This window comes from Bufo bufo, chromosome 5, assembly GCF_905171765.1.
Source record: "Bufo bufo chromosome 5, aBufBuf1.1, whole genome shotgun sequence".
Taxonomy (NCBI): Eukaryota; Metazoa; Chordata; class Amphibia; order Anura; family Bufonidae; genus Bufo; species Bufo bufo.
In genome coordinates, this window is record NC_053393.1 from 154,357,264 (window position 1) to 154,376,762 (window position 19,499).

General features: G+C 43.6%; 1 protein-coding gene across 3 annotated transcripts in view; it reads left to right on the forward strand.

Annotated features, from left to right (window-relative positions):
• The window catches only part of SS18 (SS18 subunit of BAF chromatin remodeling complex), a 68,023-nt gene that overhangs the window by 29,269 nt on the left and 19,255 nt on the right, over positions 1 to 19,499 (forward strand). For 2 of the 3 annotated variants that reach the window (XM_040432244.1, XM_040432245.1), the window contains exons 6-7: positions 5,087 to 5,254; positions 11,638 to 11,742. In XM_040432244.1, the coding sequence (XP_040288178.1) occupies positions 5,087 to 5,254; positions 11,638 to 11,742 (273 nt within the window). The remainder of the gene's footprint in view (positions 1 to 5,086; positions 5,255 to 11,637; positions 11,743 to 19,499) is intronic. The other variant, XM_040432246.1, reaches the window with a different exon arrangement.

The following is a 19,499-nucleotide window of genomic DNA, read 5'->3' on the forward strand; positions in this document are numbered from 1 at the left end:
GATTATTTATTTAATTTTTGTCACAAGTTAGCGGAAATTGATTTTTTTTTTTTTCTCACAAAATCTCCCTTTCCGCTAACTTGTGACAAAAAGTTCAATTTTAGAGAGATATTTCTCTCACCCAGCATGGGTATATGTAAAAATACACCCCAAAATACATTGCCCTACTTCTTCTGAGTATGGCGATACCACATGTGACACTTTTTTGCGGCCTAGGTGCCCAAAGGGGCCCAAATTCTAAAGAGCACCTTTAGGATTTCACAGGGCATTTTTTAGGCATTTGGATTCCAGACTTCTTCTCACGCTTTAGGGCCCCTAAAATGCCAGGGCAGTATAACCACCCCACAAGTGACCCCATTTTGGAAAGAAGACACCCCAAGGTATTTCGTGATGGGCATAGTGAGTTCATGGAAGTTTTTATTTTTTGTCACAAGTTAGTGGAATATGAGAATTTGTAAGAAATAAATAAATAAAAATAATTTTCCGCTGACTTGTGCCAAAAAAATAAATTCTAGGAACTCGCCATGCCCTTCACGGAATACCTTGGGGTGTCTTCTTTCCAAAATGGGGTCACTTGTGGGGTATTTATACTGCCCTGGCATTTTAGGGGCCCTAATGCGTGAGAAGTAGTTTGAAATCCAAATGTGTTAAAAATGCCCTGTGAAATCCTAAAGGTGCTCTTTAGAATTTGGGCCCCTTTGCCCACCTTGGCTGCAAAAAAGTATCACACATGTGGTATCGCCGTACTCAGGAGAAGTAGGGCTATGTGTTTTGGGGTGTCTTTTTACATATACCCATGCTGGGTGAGATAAATATCTCTGTCAAATGACAACTTTGTATAAAAAAAAAAAAAAAATGGGAAAAGTTGTCTTTTGCCTAAATATTTCTCTCACCCAGCATGGGTATATGTAAAAACACACCCCGAAACACATTGCTCAACTTTTCCTGAGTACGGCGATACCACATGTGTGACACTTTTTTGCAGCCTAGGTGGGCAAAGGGGCCCAAATTCTAAAGAGCACCTTTAGGATTTCACAGGACATTTTTTACACATTTGAATTTCAAACTACTTCTCACGCATTAGGGCCCCTAAAATGCCAGGGCAGTATAAATACCCCACAAGTGACCCCATTTTGGAAAGAAGACACCCCAAGGTATTTCGTGATGGGCATAGTGAGTTCATGGAAGTTTTTATTTTTTGTCACAAGTTAGTGGAATATGAGACTTTGTAAGAAAAAAATCATAATTTTCCACTAACTAAAAAATAAAAAGTTCTATGAACTCACTATGCCCATCAGCGAATACCTTAGGGTGTCTACTTTCCGAAATGGGGTCATTTGTGGGGTGTTTCTACTGTCTGGGCATTGTAGAACCTCAGGAAACATGACAGGTGCTCAGAGTCAGAGCTGCTTCAAAATGCGGAAATTCACATTTTTGTACCATAGTTTGTAAACGCTATAACTTTTACCCAAACCAATAAATATACACTTATTGCATTTTTTTTTATCGAAGACATGTAGAACAATAAGTTTAGAGAAAATTTTATTTAGAAATGTAGTTTTTTTAAAACAAATTTTACAACTGAAAGTGAAAAATGTCATTTTTTTTTTTTTGCAAAATTTTCGGTAAATTTCAATTAATAACAAAAAATGTCAGCAGCTATGAAATACCACCAAATGAAAGCTCTATTAGTGAGAAGAAAAGGAGGTAAAATTAATTTGGGTGGTAAGTTGCATGACTGAGCAATAAACCGTGAAAGTAGTGTAGGTCAGAATGGTAAAAAGTCTTGCTAGGAGGCTGGTTTTCCCTGTATGCTCCTGTTACAGTGGAAATAGTGCAAAAAAAAAGTGTGTCCCCAAAATATATAATTAAAAGTTAAAATTTGAAAACACAATAATAAAAATAAATAAAAGGAAAAAAAGTGCAAAATAAAGTCAGTGTCCCACAGAAGTCTCTTATACACTGCTCAAAAAAATAAAGGGAACACTTAAACAACACAATGTAACTCCAAGTCAATCACACTTCTGTGAAATCAAACTGTCCACTTAGGAAGCAACACTGAGTGACAATCAATTTCACATGCTGTTGTGCAAATGGGATAGACAACAAGTGGAAATTATAGGCAATTAACAAGACACCCCCAATAAAGGAATGGTTCTGCAGGTGGTTATCACAGACCACTTCTCAGTTCCTATGCTTCCTGGCTGATGTTTTGGTCACTTTTGAATGCTGGCGGTGCTTTCACTCTAGTGGTAGCATGAGACGGAGTCTACAACCCACACAAGTGGCTCAGGTAGTGCAGCTTATCCAGGATGGCACATCAATGTGAGCTGTGGCAAGAAGGTTTGCTGTGTCTGTCAGCGTAGTGTCCAGAGCATGAAGGCGCTACCAGGAGACAGGCCAGTACATCAGGAGACGTGAAGGAGGCTGTAGGAGGGCAACAACCCAGCAGCAGGACCGCTACCTCCGCCTTTGTGCAAGGAGGAACAGGAGGAGCACTGCCAGAGCCCTGCAAAATGACCTCCAGCAGGCCACAAATGTGCATGTGTCTGCTCAAACGGTCAGAAACAGACTCCATGAGGGTGATATGAGGGCCCAACGTCCACAGGTGGGGGTTGTGCTTACAGCCCAACACCGTGCAGGACGTTTGGCATTTGCAAGAGAACACCAAGATTGGCAAATTCGCCACTTGCGCCCTGTGCTCTTCACAGATGAAAGCAGGTTCACACTGAGCACATGTGACAGACGTGACAGAGTCTGGAGACGCCGTGGAGAACGTTCTGCTGCCTGCAACATCCTCCAGCAATGCCAGCATGACCGTTTTGGCATTGGGTCAGTAATGGTGTGGGGTGGCATTTCTTTGGAGGGCTGCACAGCCCTCCATGTGCTCGCCAGAGGTAGCCTGACTGCCATTAGGTACCGAGATGAGATCCTCAGACCCCTTGTGAGACCATATGCTGGTGCGGTTGGCCCTGGATTCCTCCTAATGCAAGACAATGCTAGACCTCATGTGGCTGGAGTGTGTCAGCAGTTCCTGCAAGATGAAGGCATTGATGCTATGGACTGGCCTGGCCATTCCCCAGACCTGAATCCAATTGAGCACATCTGGGACATCATGTCTCGCTCTATCCACCAACGTCACGTTGCACCACAGACTGTCCAGGAGTTGGCAGATGCTTTAGTCCAGGTCTGGGAGGAGATCCCTCAGGAGACCGTCTGCCACCTCATCAGGAGCATGCACAGGCGTTGTAGGGAGGTCATACAGGCACGTGGAGGCCACACACACTACTGAGCCTCATTTTGACTTGTTTTAAGGACATTACATCAAAGTTGGATCAGCCTGTAGTGTGTTTTTCCACTTTAATTTTGAGTGTGACTCCAAATCCAGACCTCCATGGGTTAAAAAATGTGATTTCCATTTTTTTTTTTTGTGTGATTTTGTTGTCAGCACATTCAACTATGTAAAGAACAAAGTATTTCAGAAGAATATTTAATTAATTCAGATCTAGGATGTGTTATTTTTGTGTTCCCTTTATTTTTTTGAGCAGTGTAGTATATCTGGGGGTGCAGGAGGCGGTAAAAACCAGTTAGCTCCATCCGCTGCAGTGTTAAGCGCTCGTTTGTGAATAGGAGGCGGGAAGGAAACGTCGCCACTTAAAGGATTTTTTTTTTGTTAAAATGATTTTTAACAAGTTCCTGCAGCACAGTCCCTGACACAGAAGATTCCTACTTTCCTGCTCCTTGCTGCTCTCGCTGTCTCCATCCTCCGGTCCCAGAGCACCTCTCCAGTAAATGACTGACTTCAGCTGTGAAACGCTGCTTGTGGCCACATCACCACTGAAGCCAGTCATTGGCTGCAGAGGTACAAGTGACTATTCCCATATCCAACTGGATGTGAAGAGCGCGGGGGACCGGAAGATGGAGACAGCGGCAGGGAGCAGGAAAGTATGAATCTTCTGTTTCAGGGCCGTGCCGCAGGAATGTGTTAAATCATTTTTTACCAGGAAATCTCTTAAGTTCCGATTTCACGGCACAATATTCAGGACAATTACTGGGAACAAGTCTTCAAAGGATCGCTCATTCCCAATATCTGGCAGTATAATTGTGCTGCCAATCAGATGATAATCAAGGATTCACTCGTTTGTCGGCTGATTTGTATATCTTATCAGGATGAAAGATGTACAATTATTGTCAGCACATCTCCCTGTGTAATCAGGAATGTGCTGCCGATAATCAACAGAACTGAATGAGGGAGGAATGACCGTGGTAGCGATCATTCCTTCCCAGTCACTTTGCATTAGCCGCTGTAATAGGCTGATGCAAACAAGCGCTGATTAACTTGAAATAGAGCGATGTGACAATGCGGCCCCCAGACGAAAAAAGGTTGTGCACCCCTGGCTTAGTTCCATTTAAGTGGGTTATGCCATGATTGATGTAAAAAAAGTCAGACCTCATATAGTACATGACCATACTCTAACAAACCTGGAACCAGCCCTGTACCTCTCCATTCACTGCTCCCATTGCTCTGCTAGATTATCTTCAGCCTGGCAGCTCAGGGGGCGTGTCCTTTCTGCTGCAGCTCTCTCCGTGTAACTGCCACAGCTTCTAACAGAACATATGGCTGGTGGCAATTGAAGATTTAAACAGCACATTTGACCAGCTCAGTGAGACGGACAAAAAACAAGAAAAAGAGCAAACAGCAGGTGGCGCTATACAGATACATTTTTATTGAATAGCTCAGTGGCTATACATTTTAATTACATGTCATTTCAACAGTATTCAGATCCAGGTGCTGGTTTGAAAAATGTAGACTGTTTCGTCACACAGCCCTTTTAGCATGTTTTTTTATTTCTGAACATGGTAGTCTATATAAAACAGATGTCCTTCAGTTTGCGTCCAGGGGCATCTGTTTTTATAGAACGGCTAAGTGAGCAATAGAGATGTGATGGGAACCCAGACTTTATAGGTTCACAATGACCCACAGAACTTTGGTAAACTAGAGTTGGCATGTAGGAAAATCTTGTAGGGTGGGTTTCTCGAGAGCACGTCTGTCATGGCACATAACTCATCTGATATTATTTTTCAGGTCCAATGATGCATCAGCAGCCCCCCTCACAGCAATATAACATGCCTCAGGGCAGTGGACAGCATTATCAGGGACAGCAGCCACCGATGGGACTGATGGGCCAGGTTAATCAGGGGAATCACATGATGGCACAAAGGCAAATTCCACCTTACAGACCACCTCAGCAAGGTACAACTGCAAATGGACACACTGCTAGTATATAGTTTCTTTTTTTTCTTCTTTTTTTTTTATATTGAGTCGCTGTAACTGTATTCAAGTTTTAACAAACTTGGGGTACTTTCACACTAGTGTTAGAAGAATCCGGCAGGCAGTTCTGTTGCCGGAACGGCCTGCCGGATCCGGAAATCCGTATGCAAACTGATTTTAATTTTTTATTTTTTTTCCCCCCTCCCCGTATTCGGTAGACTTATTCATTGAAATACTGGATCAGTCTTTCTGGTATCATCCGGAATAACAGATCCGGTATTACATTTTTTCAAATCTAGAAAGAACTGCGCATGCGCAGACCGGAAAACCGGATCCGGCGATGCTGCAATTTCAGGAACACTTGGTACCTGATCTGGCTATAATACATTTCAATGGAAATTAGTGCCGTATCCGGCAAGTGCGGTAGTGTTCCGGAATTGTCCGGAAAAAATCCTGACATCCTGTTGGATACTGAACGGATTGCTTTCCATTCAGCATTCAGAATGCATTGGGACAAAACTGAAGTGGTTTTTTTTTTTTTGTTTTTTTTTTCTCTTTCGTCTATGACAGCACCTCTGGAGAGACCGCCTCCTCCTCTGGACAGGGAACGGGAACCATAACGCCTTTTTAGAAGAGGGGTCCCCCTCTCCACCTACAGTTCTGTTTCCGGTCCTAAGAGGCAGGAAGGAATTGGATCGCTGATACACTATTAGAGCTGTGGGGGCTCTGGCAATATATGCTAGTGAGGAGGATTACCCCAAGCGGCATAAGTCTCCATGGGGAGCCGCTGCTAAGTCTGGGCTCCAGAGTCTGTCCCTCACCTTCCGTCCCCTTCCCTGGACCTGGGAGGGGTTGTACCTTCTGGGTCTTCTGCGAAGCTCTGCGGCCATGTTCGGCCGCCGGCCCACGTGTGTCTGCACTTCTGGGTGCCGCGGTGGGATGAAGCAGACGCTGCGGACCGGAAGGGAGGGAAACCGGCAGCGCGCGCCGAGGATGAAATGCCCATCCAGCTCACTGCCACTGAAGAGCTGACCGTTTTCCATTCAGGCTGAGTTTGCTGTGTACGGAATGGAGCAGGTTCAGCTTGCTGAGACCACCAATGATACATCGATACCACGGTGGGGGTAAGGGGTCATTCCCCAGCAGATTTTAATTTAGTATTGCTTATGGGGTTATGTTTGTTTGTGCCTAGGTGTCTAAGGAGTCTTCCAGTAAGACCTTCAGAGCTAAAGATGAGGGGGTGCGGTTTGTAAAAAGAAGCTACCCTCTGCATGGGCTAAACCCCTTTGTCAAGGATGTGTCAGCAAGTTAATAGAGGAGGAAGCTCCATCCTTGATGAGCAGTATTAAGCAGATGATCAGGGATGAGGTCAGAGAGTCGGTTAGCGGATTGATTAAATGTCGCCCCGGTACTTCTGCTGTATCTAAAGATTCCCGCTCCAGTGACAGCGATATTCTATCTGGGTTGGAGGAAGGAGAGTGTTTGTCATCGGACGATTCTTCTGAGGTGTGGATGGGAGAGTTAGAGGCCCACATTAAAGAGGGTACCCCTAGGGAGCAGTTGCTTACCTCCTTCCCCATTATAAAGAATGCCCTAGATTTTTTTATTTTTTTGGGCTGATGCCTCTGCGGATTCCTTAAGGGCTGGAATGGGGCCACTTTCTCTAAGGCTAAGCTTTGCGTTATCCCATGTCGGGGTGAGTTCTTTGTTTGGCCCAGTCCTTGACGACCTTTTAGAAAAGGCTTCTGACAAGAATAAACGTTTTCCCTCCGCTAGTCAACCCCCTAGGAGATCTTTCCATCCTAGATTTAATAATGAAGGGTTCAAGGGAAAGGAAAGAGCAAAGCGGGTTTCTGTTGTCACTGAAAAGAATAAGGTGTTTCTTTTTTCCGGGTCTGATGCCTCTAAGAAATAGTCCCAATGACGCCAGGCCCCCTGTTGAAGGTAGTCTATCTCTGTTTGCACATCGGTGGCAGGAGATTTCCGACAGTGCTTGGATAAACTCTGTGGTAAGGGAAGGCCTAAGATAAAAATTTCAGAGCATCCCAGAAGGGAGGTTTGTGGTCACAGATTACCGGTCAGATCTGGCAAAACAGTTAACTATCATTACAGAGGTACTCTCTCTAATAATGAAAAAAGTATTGAGAAAAATCCCAGAGCAGGAAGTGACAAAAGGGTTTTACTATCCCCTGTTTCTTGTCAACAAACCAAATGGTTCATTTTGGACCGTAATAAACCTAAACTGCTTAAATCAGTATCTGGTGTATGAGAGGTTTCATATGGAGTCCATCAGGTCAGCAGTAAGCAATCTTTTTCCCGAACTGCTTTATGGGCACTGTGGACCTGAGGGATGCATATTACCCTGTCCCTATCCATCCCAGCCATCAAAAGTTTGAGGGTAGCAGTCCCATCAGAGCAGGCCTTAAACTTTTGGGCTTTCGCAGGCTCCGAGGGTCTTCACGAAACTAGTTTCAGAAATGATGGCCCATGTGAGGGAGAAAGAGATAGTCATGATACCTTACCTGGACGACTTTCTTCCCTTGTCCCAATCGTATCGGGCCCTTCAGAGCCCGAATACCTGGTTGAAGGAAGTTCTAGAAAAGCTAGGATGGGGAGATAAATCTAAAAAAATCTAGTTTCTGTCCAAGCCAGAGGTGCAACTTCCTAGGGATGATTCTAGACTCCAGAGCCCAGAAGTGTCTGTTGCCCCTTCAGAAGGCATTACAAATCAAGTCCAGGGTCAAACACATTCACTCGCACCCATCTGTCACCCTAAAGAGAGGCCATGTCTGTGAGTAGAATCGGCCCAAGATCATTCAAGAATTCTAAAACTTCAGATTCTACAGGAATGGGACAGATGTATAAACTCGCTTGACTCTGAGATATCTCTATCTCCTCGGACTCTGAGCTCCTTGAGGTGGTGGATGAATTTAGAGCATCTTCAATAAGGGGTTCTGTGGATCAGAGAAGCGGTTCTTCCTTTGACTACAGATGCAAGTCCATCCGGTTGGGGTGCCCATGTGGAGTCCCTTCTGTTGCAGGGGGGCTGGGACAGCAGAGCCTTATCCCAGTCTCACAATTCCAGGGAATTAAATGTGATCAAGTCTGCCCTGGAACAGAGTCTCTTCCAGTTATCAGGGGCAAAAATGTAAAGATCTACTCTGACCACAACAGCCGTAGCCTATATCAATTGGCAGGGAGGTACAAGAGCTCAGGGCCTTATGTCCCTTACCCATCAGATATTCAGTTTGGCAGAGGCTTCTCTATCTTCTCTTTCTGCGGTGCATCTCAAGGGCTCAGACAATGTGAAAGCGGACTTCCTCAGTCGTCACCACCTAAACCTGGGGGAGTGGTCCCTAGATCAGAGGGTTTTCAACCAGGTCACAGCATTATGGGGGATTCCGGGGATAGATCTTTTTGCCACCAGATCAAACAGAAAGGTAGACATTTTCTATTCCCTATCTCCACAGGAACATCCGAAAAGCGGTGGACGCATTGTCTCAATCTTGGAGACAGGGCCTTCTCTATGCCTCCCCCCCCCCCCCCCCCCCCCCCCCTAAAAATGTTACCGAGGGTTCTCAAAAAGATCAGAGAGGAAGAGGCCACTGTAATAGTTATAGCCCCCTTTTGGCCAAGAAGTTTGGTTCTCCTGGCTCCGTAGGATGTCAATAGCAACCCTGTGGGTGCTTTCGGAGTCTTAGGAGCTTCTGTCTTAAGGTCCAGTCTTTCACCCAGAAGTCTAAAAAAAATCTACATCTGACTGCTTGGCTCTTGAGAGGGAGATTTTAAAAAGAGTTCTTTCTGAAGCGATAGTTAACACTCTGTTGGCCAGTCGGAAGAGGGTTACTTCTGAGATCTACCTTTAGAGTTTGAAGGGCCTTTTTTAGATTCGCCAATAGACCAGTGGATGTGCTAGAGGTTCCTGACATTCCGCTAGTGCTAGAATTCTTGCAGGAAGGTTGGAAGAAAAAAAAACTCAGGCCTAGTACTTTAAAAGTCCAGATATCGGCATTAAGTGCCTTGTTTAAGTTTAGACTAGCAGTTCATCCCTGGATCAAGAGGTTTGTTACAGCTGTGTCCAAGTTATCACTAGTCTCTAAGGTCAAAACCCCTCCTTGGTCCTCTCTGCGCTCTCTTCTGACCCCTTCGAACCCTAAGATGCTCTCCCTAAAGCTTTCTTTCCTGCTTGCCATTACCTCGGCTAGAAGGGTTAGTGAGATCTGTGCGCTCTTTGCTGATTCCCCCCCCCCCCACCCCCTATTTGGTTATCTTGGAGGATTGGGTAGCGATTTCTCATGATCCTTCTTTTTTTACCAAAAGTCTCTTAATTTTCACCGCTTTCAGGAGATAGCACTAACTTCCTTCTGTGCCTCCCCTAAGAATGAGAGAGAATCAGAGTTCCATTGCCTAGACGTTAGAAGGTGTATTTCCCAATATCTGAAGGTTACTCAGCTTTGGATGGCCTCCTCTCATCTGCTGCTTTTGTTTCAGGGAGCTAAGAAGGGTTCTGCTGCCTCTTCTTAGACCATTGCTAGGTGGATCAGACAGGCCATTGCCTTCACTTACTCTTCTAAGGGACTAGTTCCGCCCTCAGGGTTTGGGGCTCACTCTACAAGATCAGTCTCCACATTATGGGCAGAGAGAACTTCAGCTTCAATTGAGCAGATTTGTAGAGCAGCTACTTTATAGGCTACAGCTACCCTCTAATGAGGGTCTTTCCTTTGGCCGTAAGGTGCTGTAGTCCCGCCCTAGATAGAATTCTTGCCTATTCTCCAGGGGTGCTGTCATAGGCGAAAGAGAAATATTGGATTACACTTAGCGGTAATCGTTTTTCTTTGAGCCTATGACAGCACCTATGACCAAAAAAAAGGGGCGGAAGTATTTATGGGGAAAAAAATAATGTATATATATATATATATATAAAAAAAAAAAAGTTAAGATGCTATGTTTGTTAGTTCTTGAGAAAGGACTGGAGGTGGAGGGAGGACCCCTTTTTTTTTTTTTTTTTTTTTTTTTTTTTTTTTTTTTTTTTTTTGAAAAGGCGTTCTGGTTCCTGTTTCCTGTCCAGAGGAGGCGGTAAGTGAAATCCAATATTTTCCGGTATTGAGACCCTTTACCGGATTTCAGTAGCGGCAAAGAATAACGCTAGTGTGAAAGTACCCTTAGCACTGTGCTGTAGCATTCTGATCAATGCAGGACAAACCATTGGGACCCCACCAATTGTGAAAATGAAGAGACCATGTATCTTAGGCATTTCCCCTACACGATGGTGCTACTTGCCATTGTGCAGAGAATGACAGCACAGCCCCATTTACATTAATGGGGCTACACAATGGGTAACCTGGATTGTTGTCCAGGAAAAATAGGAGGAATCTTCATCTCTGTCCAAATTAGGATCCCCCCGATCAGTGGGATTTCGGGCCATCAATCAGCTAGTGATAGCCTAACCTGAGGATAGGCCATCACTTAGGAACAGCTGGAAAACCCCCAAAGACAGCTGTGTTGTGGCCTCCCACCATCAGCAATGAAACCTATGTGTCACTTCTATTTTGTCTCCTTTTTGGCACTTCTACAGGGTCCAGTACTGTCACCATTTGGTCAATGATTTCCATCAGTAATTTGTGAGCCAAAACCAGGATTGGATCCTCCACAGAGATGAGGGAAAGATCTGCACCTGTTCTGCGTTTAGAGCCGCACCTGGTTTTGGCTCAGATGGAAACCACTGACCGAACACTGACTGTGTGAATAAGGCATAACAAAGCTAGGACCAGCCCTGTACCTCACATGGGACCAGAGATCTCCCCATTCATTGCTCTAATTGTTCTGCTAGATTCTCCTCAGGAGGTGTATTCTTTCTGCTGTAGAGCTTTCGCTGTAACTGCCACAGCTTCTAACAGAAGATATGGCTGGTGACAGTTGAAAATTTAAACTGAGCGCGTGCGACCATCTCAGTGAGGTGGACAAGAAATAAGGAAAAGAACAAACGGCAGGTGGCGCTATACAGATACATTTTATTGAATGGCTCAGTGGCTGTACCAAACTTTTAATTACATGCATTTACTAAAGTGTTCAGATCCAGGTTCTGGTTTGAAAAATGCAGAATGTGTTTCATGGCACCGTATTACAGTTGATATAGCCAAATACGGTAGTTGTGTTCTTTTCCCAAAGCAGTTATGCCTTTTTAGTTGGCATTCATTTACTGCCTGTGGAACAGACTTGAAGTTGTAGTAAATTTACTTTTACTTCTATCTTCCATAGTTGAGGTAACGTTCTTTATCACCTTAGGTCTGCCTCACAAGGTTTTGGCATAAGCAGAATTCCTGCCGCTGACTCTTGTCATATTGCCATTGATCTGTGTGTTGTAGGTCCACCACAACAATACTCAGGCCAAGAAGATTATTATGGCGACCAGTACAGTCATGGCAGTCAAGGACCTCCTGAAGGCATGAATCAGCAATACTACCCTGACGGTGAGAGCCATTTATCAATTCCGCCAGCATTTATACACAGCTTCCAAGTTTTATATAAACCTCCACTGAAAACTGGTTCTCGTTTTAAACACTAAATAATTATATCTCAAAAGAGCGAATTGAGGAGCTTGTTTTAAAAAGATAATTATGGCATTGAGAACTAGAAGAACCTCTTGACAGTAGAAACCGTATTAGGGCCAGTATGAGGACAGCCTGAGCTTGAATTGCAGTGGCTGCTACAAATGCACTGCCCTGTCTGTGCGATTCAGCAAAAACTGGAGTGAACAGAAACCCAAGTTCACTTTATTGGCTTCTACAATATATATTTTTTATAAGAATGCCAAATGCTAGGAAGAGATGCTTGTACCTGGGCTCGGGCAGTCTGTTGCTGTTCAGATTTACAAAACTTCCAATGGAGAGACATAAAAGTAAAAGCTACACGGTTCAACATCATTCTGCCATCTGTCACTAGGTTTATTCCTGTGGAGGTGAGAGAAGCAAGGTTCCAGAGTTAAAATATTAACCGCTTAACGTTATCTGACATATATATATATATATATATATATGTCATGGAGCACTGCTGCTTCATGCTCCATGACAAGTATAATCATTGTGGCATTAAATGGTCACCATGTCTCTAGACATGGTGACAGTGCTGAGATCCCGGCTGTTGCACACAGCCAGGGATCTCGGCTAACTGGCCCGGGACCAATGAGGGCGGTCCTGGGCTGGTGATCTTTGATTGGCTAGTCTGTACAGACTAGCCAATCAATCAGAACATAGTTATGCAGTTTTCAGGTTCTGATCCCCACTGTGACTGTGGGGATCAGAACCCTGTACAATGTATAAATGATCGCCCCCCCCCCCCCTCCTTGTAATATACAGCTGCCACACTGCGAGTACGGCCGACATCAGTGCGATGACAGCCATTTAACCCCTCATATGCCGCAGTCTGTAGGGACCACTGTATGGAAGGGGTTAACGGCAGGAGGGAGCTCCCTCACATTGGACTGCTGCGTCCCGATGGTTGAAGGGTTAACAGAGGGAGAGAGAGCTCCAATCAGGCTGCTGGGGCAGCCTCCTCATTGTTACCATGGCAACTGGACGTCTTACACAGGCATCCAGGCTTGCCATGATATCTAAGCCGGACAGGTCCTGCCAGAGGCAGGTGCCTGATCAGGCTTAGTGTAAGTGACAATGCAGTGCAATACACTATTGCAGTGTATTGTACAGCCATCAGACCCACTGGATGTTCAAGAACCAAGTGGGTCTGGGTACAAAAAGTGTTAATAAAATAAAATAAATACAACTTTTTCCTATATATGCACATTTATAATTGGTTAAAAAATGATTAATGGTAATGACCTGATCTATAAAAGGATCACATTAATTTTCCTGCATGGTGAACGCCTTAGGCTACTTTCACACTTGCGGCAGTGTGATCCGGCGGGCAGTTCCGGCGTCGGAACTGCCTGCCGGATCCGCCGATTTTGATGTGACTGAAAGCATTTGTGAGACGGATCCGGATGCGGATCCGTCTCACAAATGCATTGCAATAACGGATCAAAAAGGTCGTATGTACCCCTAAATAATACCAATCAAACCGTCTCCTCATCTCGCAAAAAATGAGCCCCTACATGAAACAATTGCCCAAAAATATGGCTTTCAGAAAATGAAGACACAAAAACATGTTTGTTTTTCAAAAATGCTTTATTATGTAAACTGAAACAAAAGACATATGTGGTATCATCGCTTCCATAGCAACCTGCTCTATGAAAATAGCACATGATCAGGTGAACATCGTAAAAAAACAGAAAATAAAAACTGGCAGAACAGACATTTTTTTTATTTTTTGTTTGTTACCTTGACTCACAAAAAGCGTAATATCGAGTGATCAAAAATCTCATGTACCCTAAAATAGTACCAATAAAACTGTCACCTTATCCCATGTTTCCAAATTGGGGTTACCTTTTGGCAGTTTCTACTGTAGGGTACATCAGGGGGTCTTCAACTGTAACATGGTGTCTAAAAACCAGTCCAGCAAAATCTGCCTTCCCAAAACCATAAGCCACTCCTTTCCTTCTGAGCCCTGCTGTGCGCGCCTACAATGGTTTACGACCAAATATGGGGTGTTTATGTAAACTACAGAATCAAGGTAATAAATATTAAGTTTTGTTTGTCTGTTGACCCTTGCTGTGTTACAGGAAAAAAGTGGATTTAAATGGATATCTGCCAAAAAAGTGAAATTTAGAAATTTCTTCTCCATTTTCCTTTTAATTCTTGTTAACAAAGTTTGTAAAATCCGTTCTGAATAACTTGAGGGGTGTAGTTTCTAAAATGGGGCAATTTTTGTGTGGTTTCTACTATGTAAATCCCACAAAGTGACTTCAGATCTGAATTGGTCCTTTTTAAAGTGGGTTTTGGAAATTTTCTTAGAATTTTAGAAGCAATTCTTAATTTTTAAGACTTCTAATGTTTCCAAATTTTTTTAATTATATTTGCAAAATGATGCGAACGTAAAATAGACATATGGGAAATGTCAGGGAAGTAATTTGATTTGTGAGGTTTCACTATCTATCTGCCTTAACCCCTTTAAGGACTTGGGACGTACCGATGCGGCATGTTTCCCGAGTCCTTAAGGACCCATGACATACCGGATCTCACAGGCCGGAAGCTGTATGAGGAATACACACAGTATTAGGGCTCTTTCACACCTGCGTTCTTTTCTTCCGGCATAGAGTTCCGTCGTCGGGGCTCTATGCCGGAAGAATCCTGATCAGTTTTATCCTAATGCATTCTGAATGGAGTGAAATCGTTCAGGATGCATCAGGATGTCTTCAGTTCCGGAACGGAACGTTTTTTGGCCGGAGAAAATACCGCAGCATGCTGCGCTTTTTGCTCCGGCCAAAAATCCTAAAGATTTGCCGCAAGGCCGGATCCGGAATTAATGCCCATTGAAAGGCATTGATCCGGATCCGGCCTTAAGCTAAACGTCGTTTCGGCGCATTGCCGGACCCGACATTTAGCTTTTTCTGAATAGTTACCATGGCTGCCGGGACGCTAAAGTCCTGGCAGCCATGGTAAAGTGTAGCGGGGGAGCAGCATACTTACCGTCCGTGCGGCTCCAGGGGCGCTCCAGAGTGACGTCGGGGCGCCCCAAGCGCATGGATCACGTGATCGCATGGATCAAGTCATCCATGCGCATGGGGCGCTCTGACGTCATTCTGGAGCGCCCCGGGAGCCGCACGGACTGTAAGTATACCGCTCCCCGCTCCTACTATGGCAACCAGGACTTTAATAGCGTCCTGGCTGCCATAGTAACACTAAACGCAATTTGAAGACGGCTCCGTCTTCAAATGCTTTCAGTACACTTGCGTTTTTCCGGATCCGGCGTGTAATTGCGGCAAGTGGAGTACACGCCGGATCCGGACAATGCAAGTGTGAAAGAGGCCTTACTCATACAGCCAATGCATTCCAATACAGAAGTATTGGAATGCATTGTAAAGGACTAGACCCCCAAAAGTTCAAGTCCCAAAGTGGGATAAAAAATAAAGTGAAAAAAAAGTTGAAAAAATAAAAAAAAACGTAATTTTCCCCAAATAGTTAAAAAAAAATTGGTAAAAAATAGGGGGGGGGGGGTGGGAGTATACATATTAGGTATCGCTGCGTCCGTATCGACTGGCTCTATAAAAATATCACATGATCTAACCCCTCAGATGAACACTGTAAAAAAAATTAAAAGTGTAATAGCACACAAGCGATGGCAAGCGATCAAAAAGTCACATGCACGCCAAAATAGTGCCAATAAAACCGTCATCTCATCCCGCAAAAATCATACCCTACCCAAGGTAATCGCCCAAAAACAAAAAAATTATGGCTCTGACTATGGAAACACTAAAACATGATTTTTTTTTTTTTTTTTGTTTCAAAAAAGAAATCATTGTGTAAAACTTACATAAATAAAAAAGAAAAAAGTATACATATTAGGTATCGCCGCATCTGTGACAACCTGGTCTATAAAAATATCACATGATATAACCTGTCAGATGAATGTTGTAAATAACAAAAAATAAAAACGGTGCCAAAACAGCTATTTCTTGTTATCTTGCCTCACAAAAAGTGTAATATAGAGCAACCAAAAATCGTATGTACCCTAAACTAGTACCAACAATACTGCCACCCTATCCCGTAGTTTCTAAAATAATGGCCACTTTTTTGAGTTTCTACTCTAGGAGTGCATCAGTGGGGATTCAAATGGGACATGGTGTCAAAAAAACCAGTCCAGCAAAATCTGCCTTCCAAAAACCGTATGGCATTCCTTTCCTTCTGCGCCCTGCTGTGTGCCCGTACAGCGGTTTACAACCACATATGGGGTGTTTCTGTAAACTACAGAATCTGGGCCATAAATATTGTTTGGTTTGGCTGTTAACCCTTGCTTTGTAACTGGAAAAAAATTATTAAAAGGAAAAATCTGCCAAAACAGTGAAATTTTGTAATTGTATCTATTTTCCATTAATTCTTGTGAAACACCTAAAGGGTTAAGGCTACTTTCACACTAGCGTTCGGGGCTCCGATTGTGAGCTCCGTTTGAAGGGGCTCACAAGCGGCCCCGTACGCATCCGTACTGCCCTAATGCATTCTGAGTGGACGCGGATCCGCTCAGAATGCATCAGTCTGGCAGCGTTCAGCCTCCGCTCAGCAAGCGGACACCTGAACACTGCTTGCAGTTTTTGGTTGTTTTTTTTTTTAAATTTCTGAAAAATTTCAAGATTTGCTTCTAAACTTCTAAGCCTTGTAACATCCCCAAAAAATAAAATATCATTCCCAAAATGATCCAAACATGAAGTAGACATATGGGGAATGTAAAGTAGCCCGCTCCATACAGTTGTGGGTGCATAATGCTGTACATGTACAGCATTATCTGTTAAAGTGTTACGCAAGTGTACATAAAATACAATGTGAGCAAATATACTTAATTTGTATCATCATCTCCAGTGTTCACAACTCATTCAGATAAGTCCATACCTGTGTACTTCTGTTGCATGGATCCTTTAGATCAGTGTTCCTCAAATCCAGTCGTCAGGGCCCACCTGCTGATCATGTTTTCAGGATTTCCTTAGTATTTAGCAGGTGATATTATTATTATTATTTATTATTTATTATTATTATTATTATTATTATTATTAAATATATATATATATATATATATATATATATATTACTATATTATTATACACACTATATTCTTATCGCTCTGTCTTGAGAATATTTCCACAAGAGTAAATCTAATCTGTTCTTATGCATTTAGTGTCCTCATTAACCCCTTAAAGGAGTTGAGCCAAGTTATTAACCTATCCCTAAACCTCATCAGTGGGGGTGCGATACAGATGCCCATGTTTTATTCCCTTTTTTTGTTTTGTTTTTTTGTTTAGTGCTTCTAGGGTGCTTTACCCTATGATCCTTAGATCTTTTCAATAATCCGCCGGAGAACTCTTACAGCAGGCATGTATAGAGGTTCTCCTGGAAGTCATTGATGGTTTCCTGGCTGCTATCGCATAACAGGAATGCTGAAGGGCTTAGAGGGCCCCCATACCCACTGTAAAACCATTTGGGTGCTGTGGTCAAAGGGGTTAACCAGCAGGTATTGGAGTTGACTACAGCCTTGGCTATTTCAGCATGGTGTCAGCCTTATGTTTATGGCTGACAGCTAGTGCCATTGGTATGGATGCCATAATAGTGCAATTTGGTGTGGGTGCTACGTACCTCACATGCAGCACTATTACAGTGAGTGAGGGGGTTTAATGGGTTTTTCAGCTTTACAAGAAAAATATTATAGCAGCTGCTTATGACCTAAAATGACAAGTAGGTATATAGGGGAGATTTAGGCATCATGCACACGACCGTAGGAGGTCTGTGCCCGTATTGTGGCCCGCAAGTACTGGGTCCGCAATATATGGGCATCAACCGTGTGCGCACTGTATCACGGATGCAGATCCATTCACTTCCGCAGCGGATAGTGCCACAGCCAGGGATGGAGAAAAAAACTCACCTTCCTGTGATGCTCTCCACTGCGATTGGGCAGCTTATAGCCAGGGAGAAGACACCCATTGAGAAACCCGGCCGTCTCCTCTTCCCTGTACCGATGCTGCAAATTAGTATACAGGGCGGCAAAAGTGAACAGGGGAACAGAGCAGCCAATGTGAAAAAGAAGCCCCCGACATCTCCTAATAAAGCCCTACACTGTCAGGTAATAATATTGTAATTTGGGAGCATGCGAAGTCGATTCGCTCATCCTTATTTGTAATGTTAGGACCAATGACTGGTCCTGTTTAATGAAACCGTGCCACATGAGTCCTTAAAGGCTATGTACACCTTTTGCGGGCAATGTTTTTTTTATTGCATTATACTTATTTTGAGCTAAAAATCATTTTTTTTTTAATTGGTCTTTATTAACAATATGGAATCCTTTTTCTCTACAGAGCTGAGATGCTCAACTAGCTGCCTGTGTTGTTGTTTTTTTGTCCTTTCCAGGAGCAGACAGACTTCTTATCTCTGCTCACTCATCATAAACGCTCATTACAGCTCACGCTCTTACTGATAAGAATGTGGCTTTAATAAGGCTACTTTCACACTAGCCTTAATATTTTCTGGTATTGATATATGTCATGGGGTCTCAATACCGGGAAAAAAAAGCTTCCTTTTTGTCCCCATTCATTGGGGACAAAACTTAATGCTCCAAAATGCATTCCGTTCTCATACCGGAGAGCAAACCGCAGCATGCTGCAGTTTGTTTTCCGTCCTGGGATGTGGAGCAAAACAGTCTTGACCCACAATGCAAGTCAATGGGGACGTATTCAGTTTCTATCGTGTCAGATAGTTTTCTCTCGCACAATCTGACACAATAGAAAACTGATCCGTCCCCCATTGACTTTCAATGGAGTTCATGACGTTTCCGTCTTGGCAATTTTAAAGATAATACAACCGGATCCGTTCATAACGGATGCAGATGGTTGTATTATCAGTAACGGAAGCGTTTTTGCTGAACCCTGTTAGATCCAGCAAAAACGCTAGTGTGAAAGTAGCCTAAGGCCTCTTTCACACGGGCGTTGCGGGAAAAGGTGCGGGTGCGTTGTGGGAACATGCACGGTTTTTCCGAGTGAGTACAAAACATTGTAATGCGTTTTGCACGCGCGTGAGAAAAATCGGCATGTTTGGTACCCAAACCCGAACTTCTTCACAGAAGTTCGGGCTTGGGATCGGTGTTCTGTAGATTGTATTATTTTCCCTTTTATAACATGGTTTTAAGGGAAAATAGCATTCTGAATACAGAATGCATAGTACAATAGCGCTGGAGGGGTTAAAAAATAAATAAATATTTAACTCTCCTTAATCCACTTGATCGCGCAGCCCGGCTTCTCTTCTGTCTTCATCTTTGCTGTGTGCAGGAAAAGGACCTGTGGTGACGTTACTCCGGTCATCACATGGTCTGTCACATGATCTTTTACCATGGTGATGGATCATGTGATGACCGGAGTGACGTCACCACAGGTCCTTTTCCTGCACACAGCAAAGAAGACAGAAGAGATGCTGGCTGTGTGATTAAGTGGATTAAGATGAGTTAAATATATATTTTTTTTTATAACCCCTCCAGCCTTATTGTACTATGTATTCAGAATGCTATTATTTTCCCTTACAACCATGTGTGAAAGGGGCCTAAGTGTTTAAGACCTAGCAGTAGTTTAGAAATAAGGGTTATT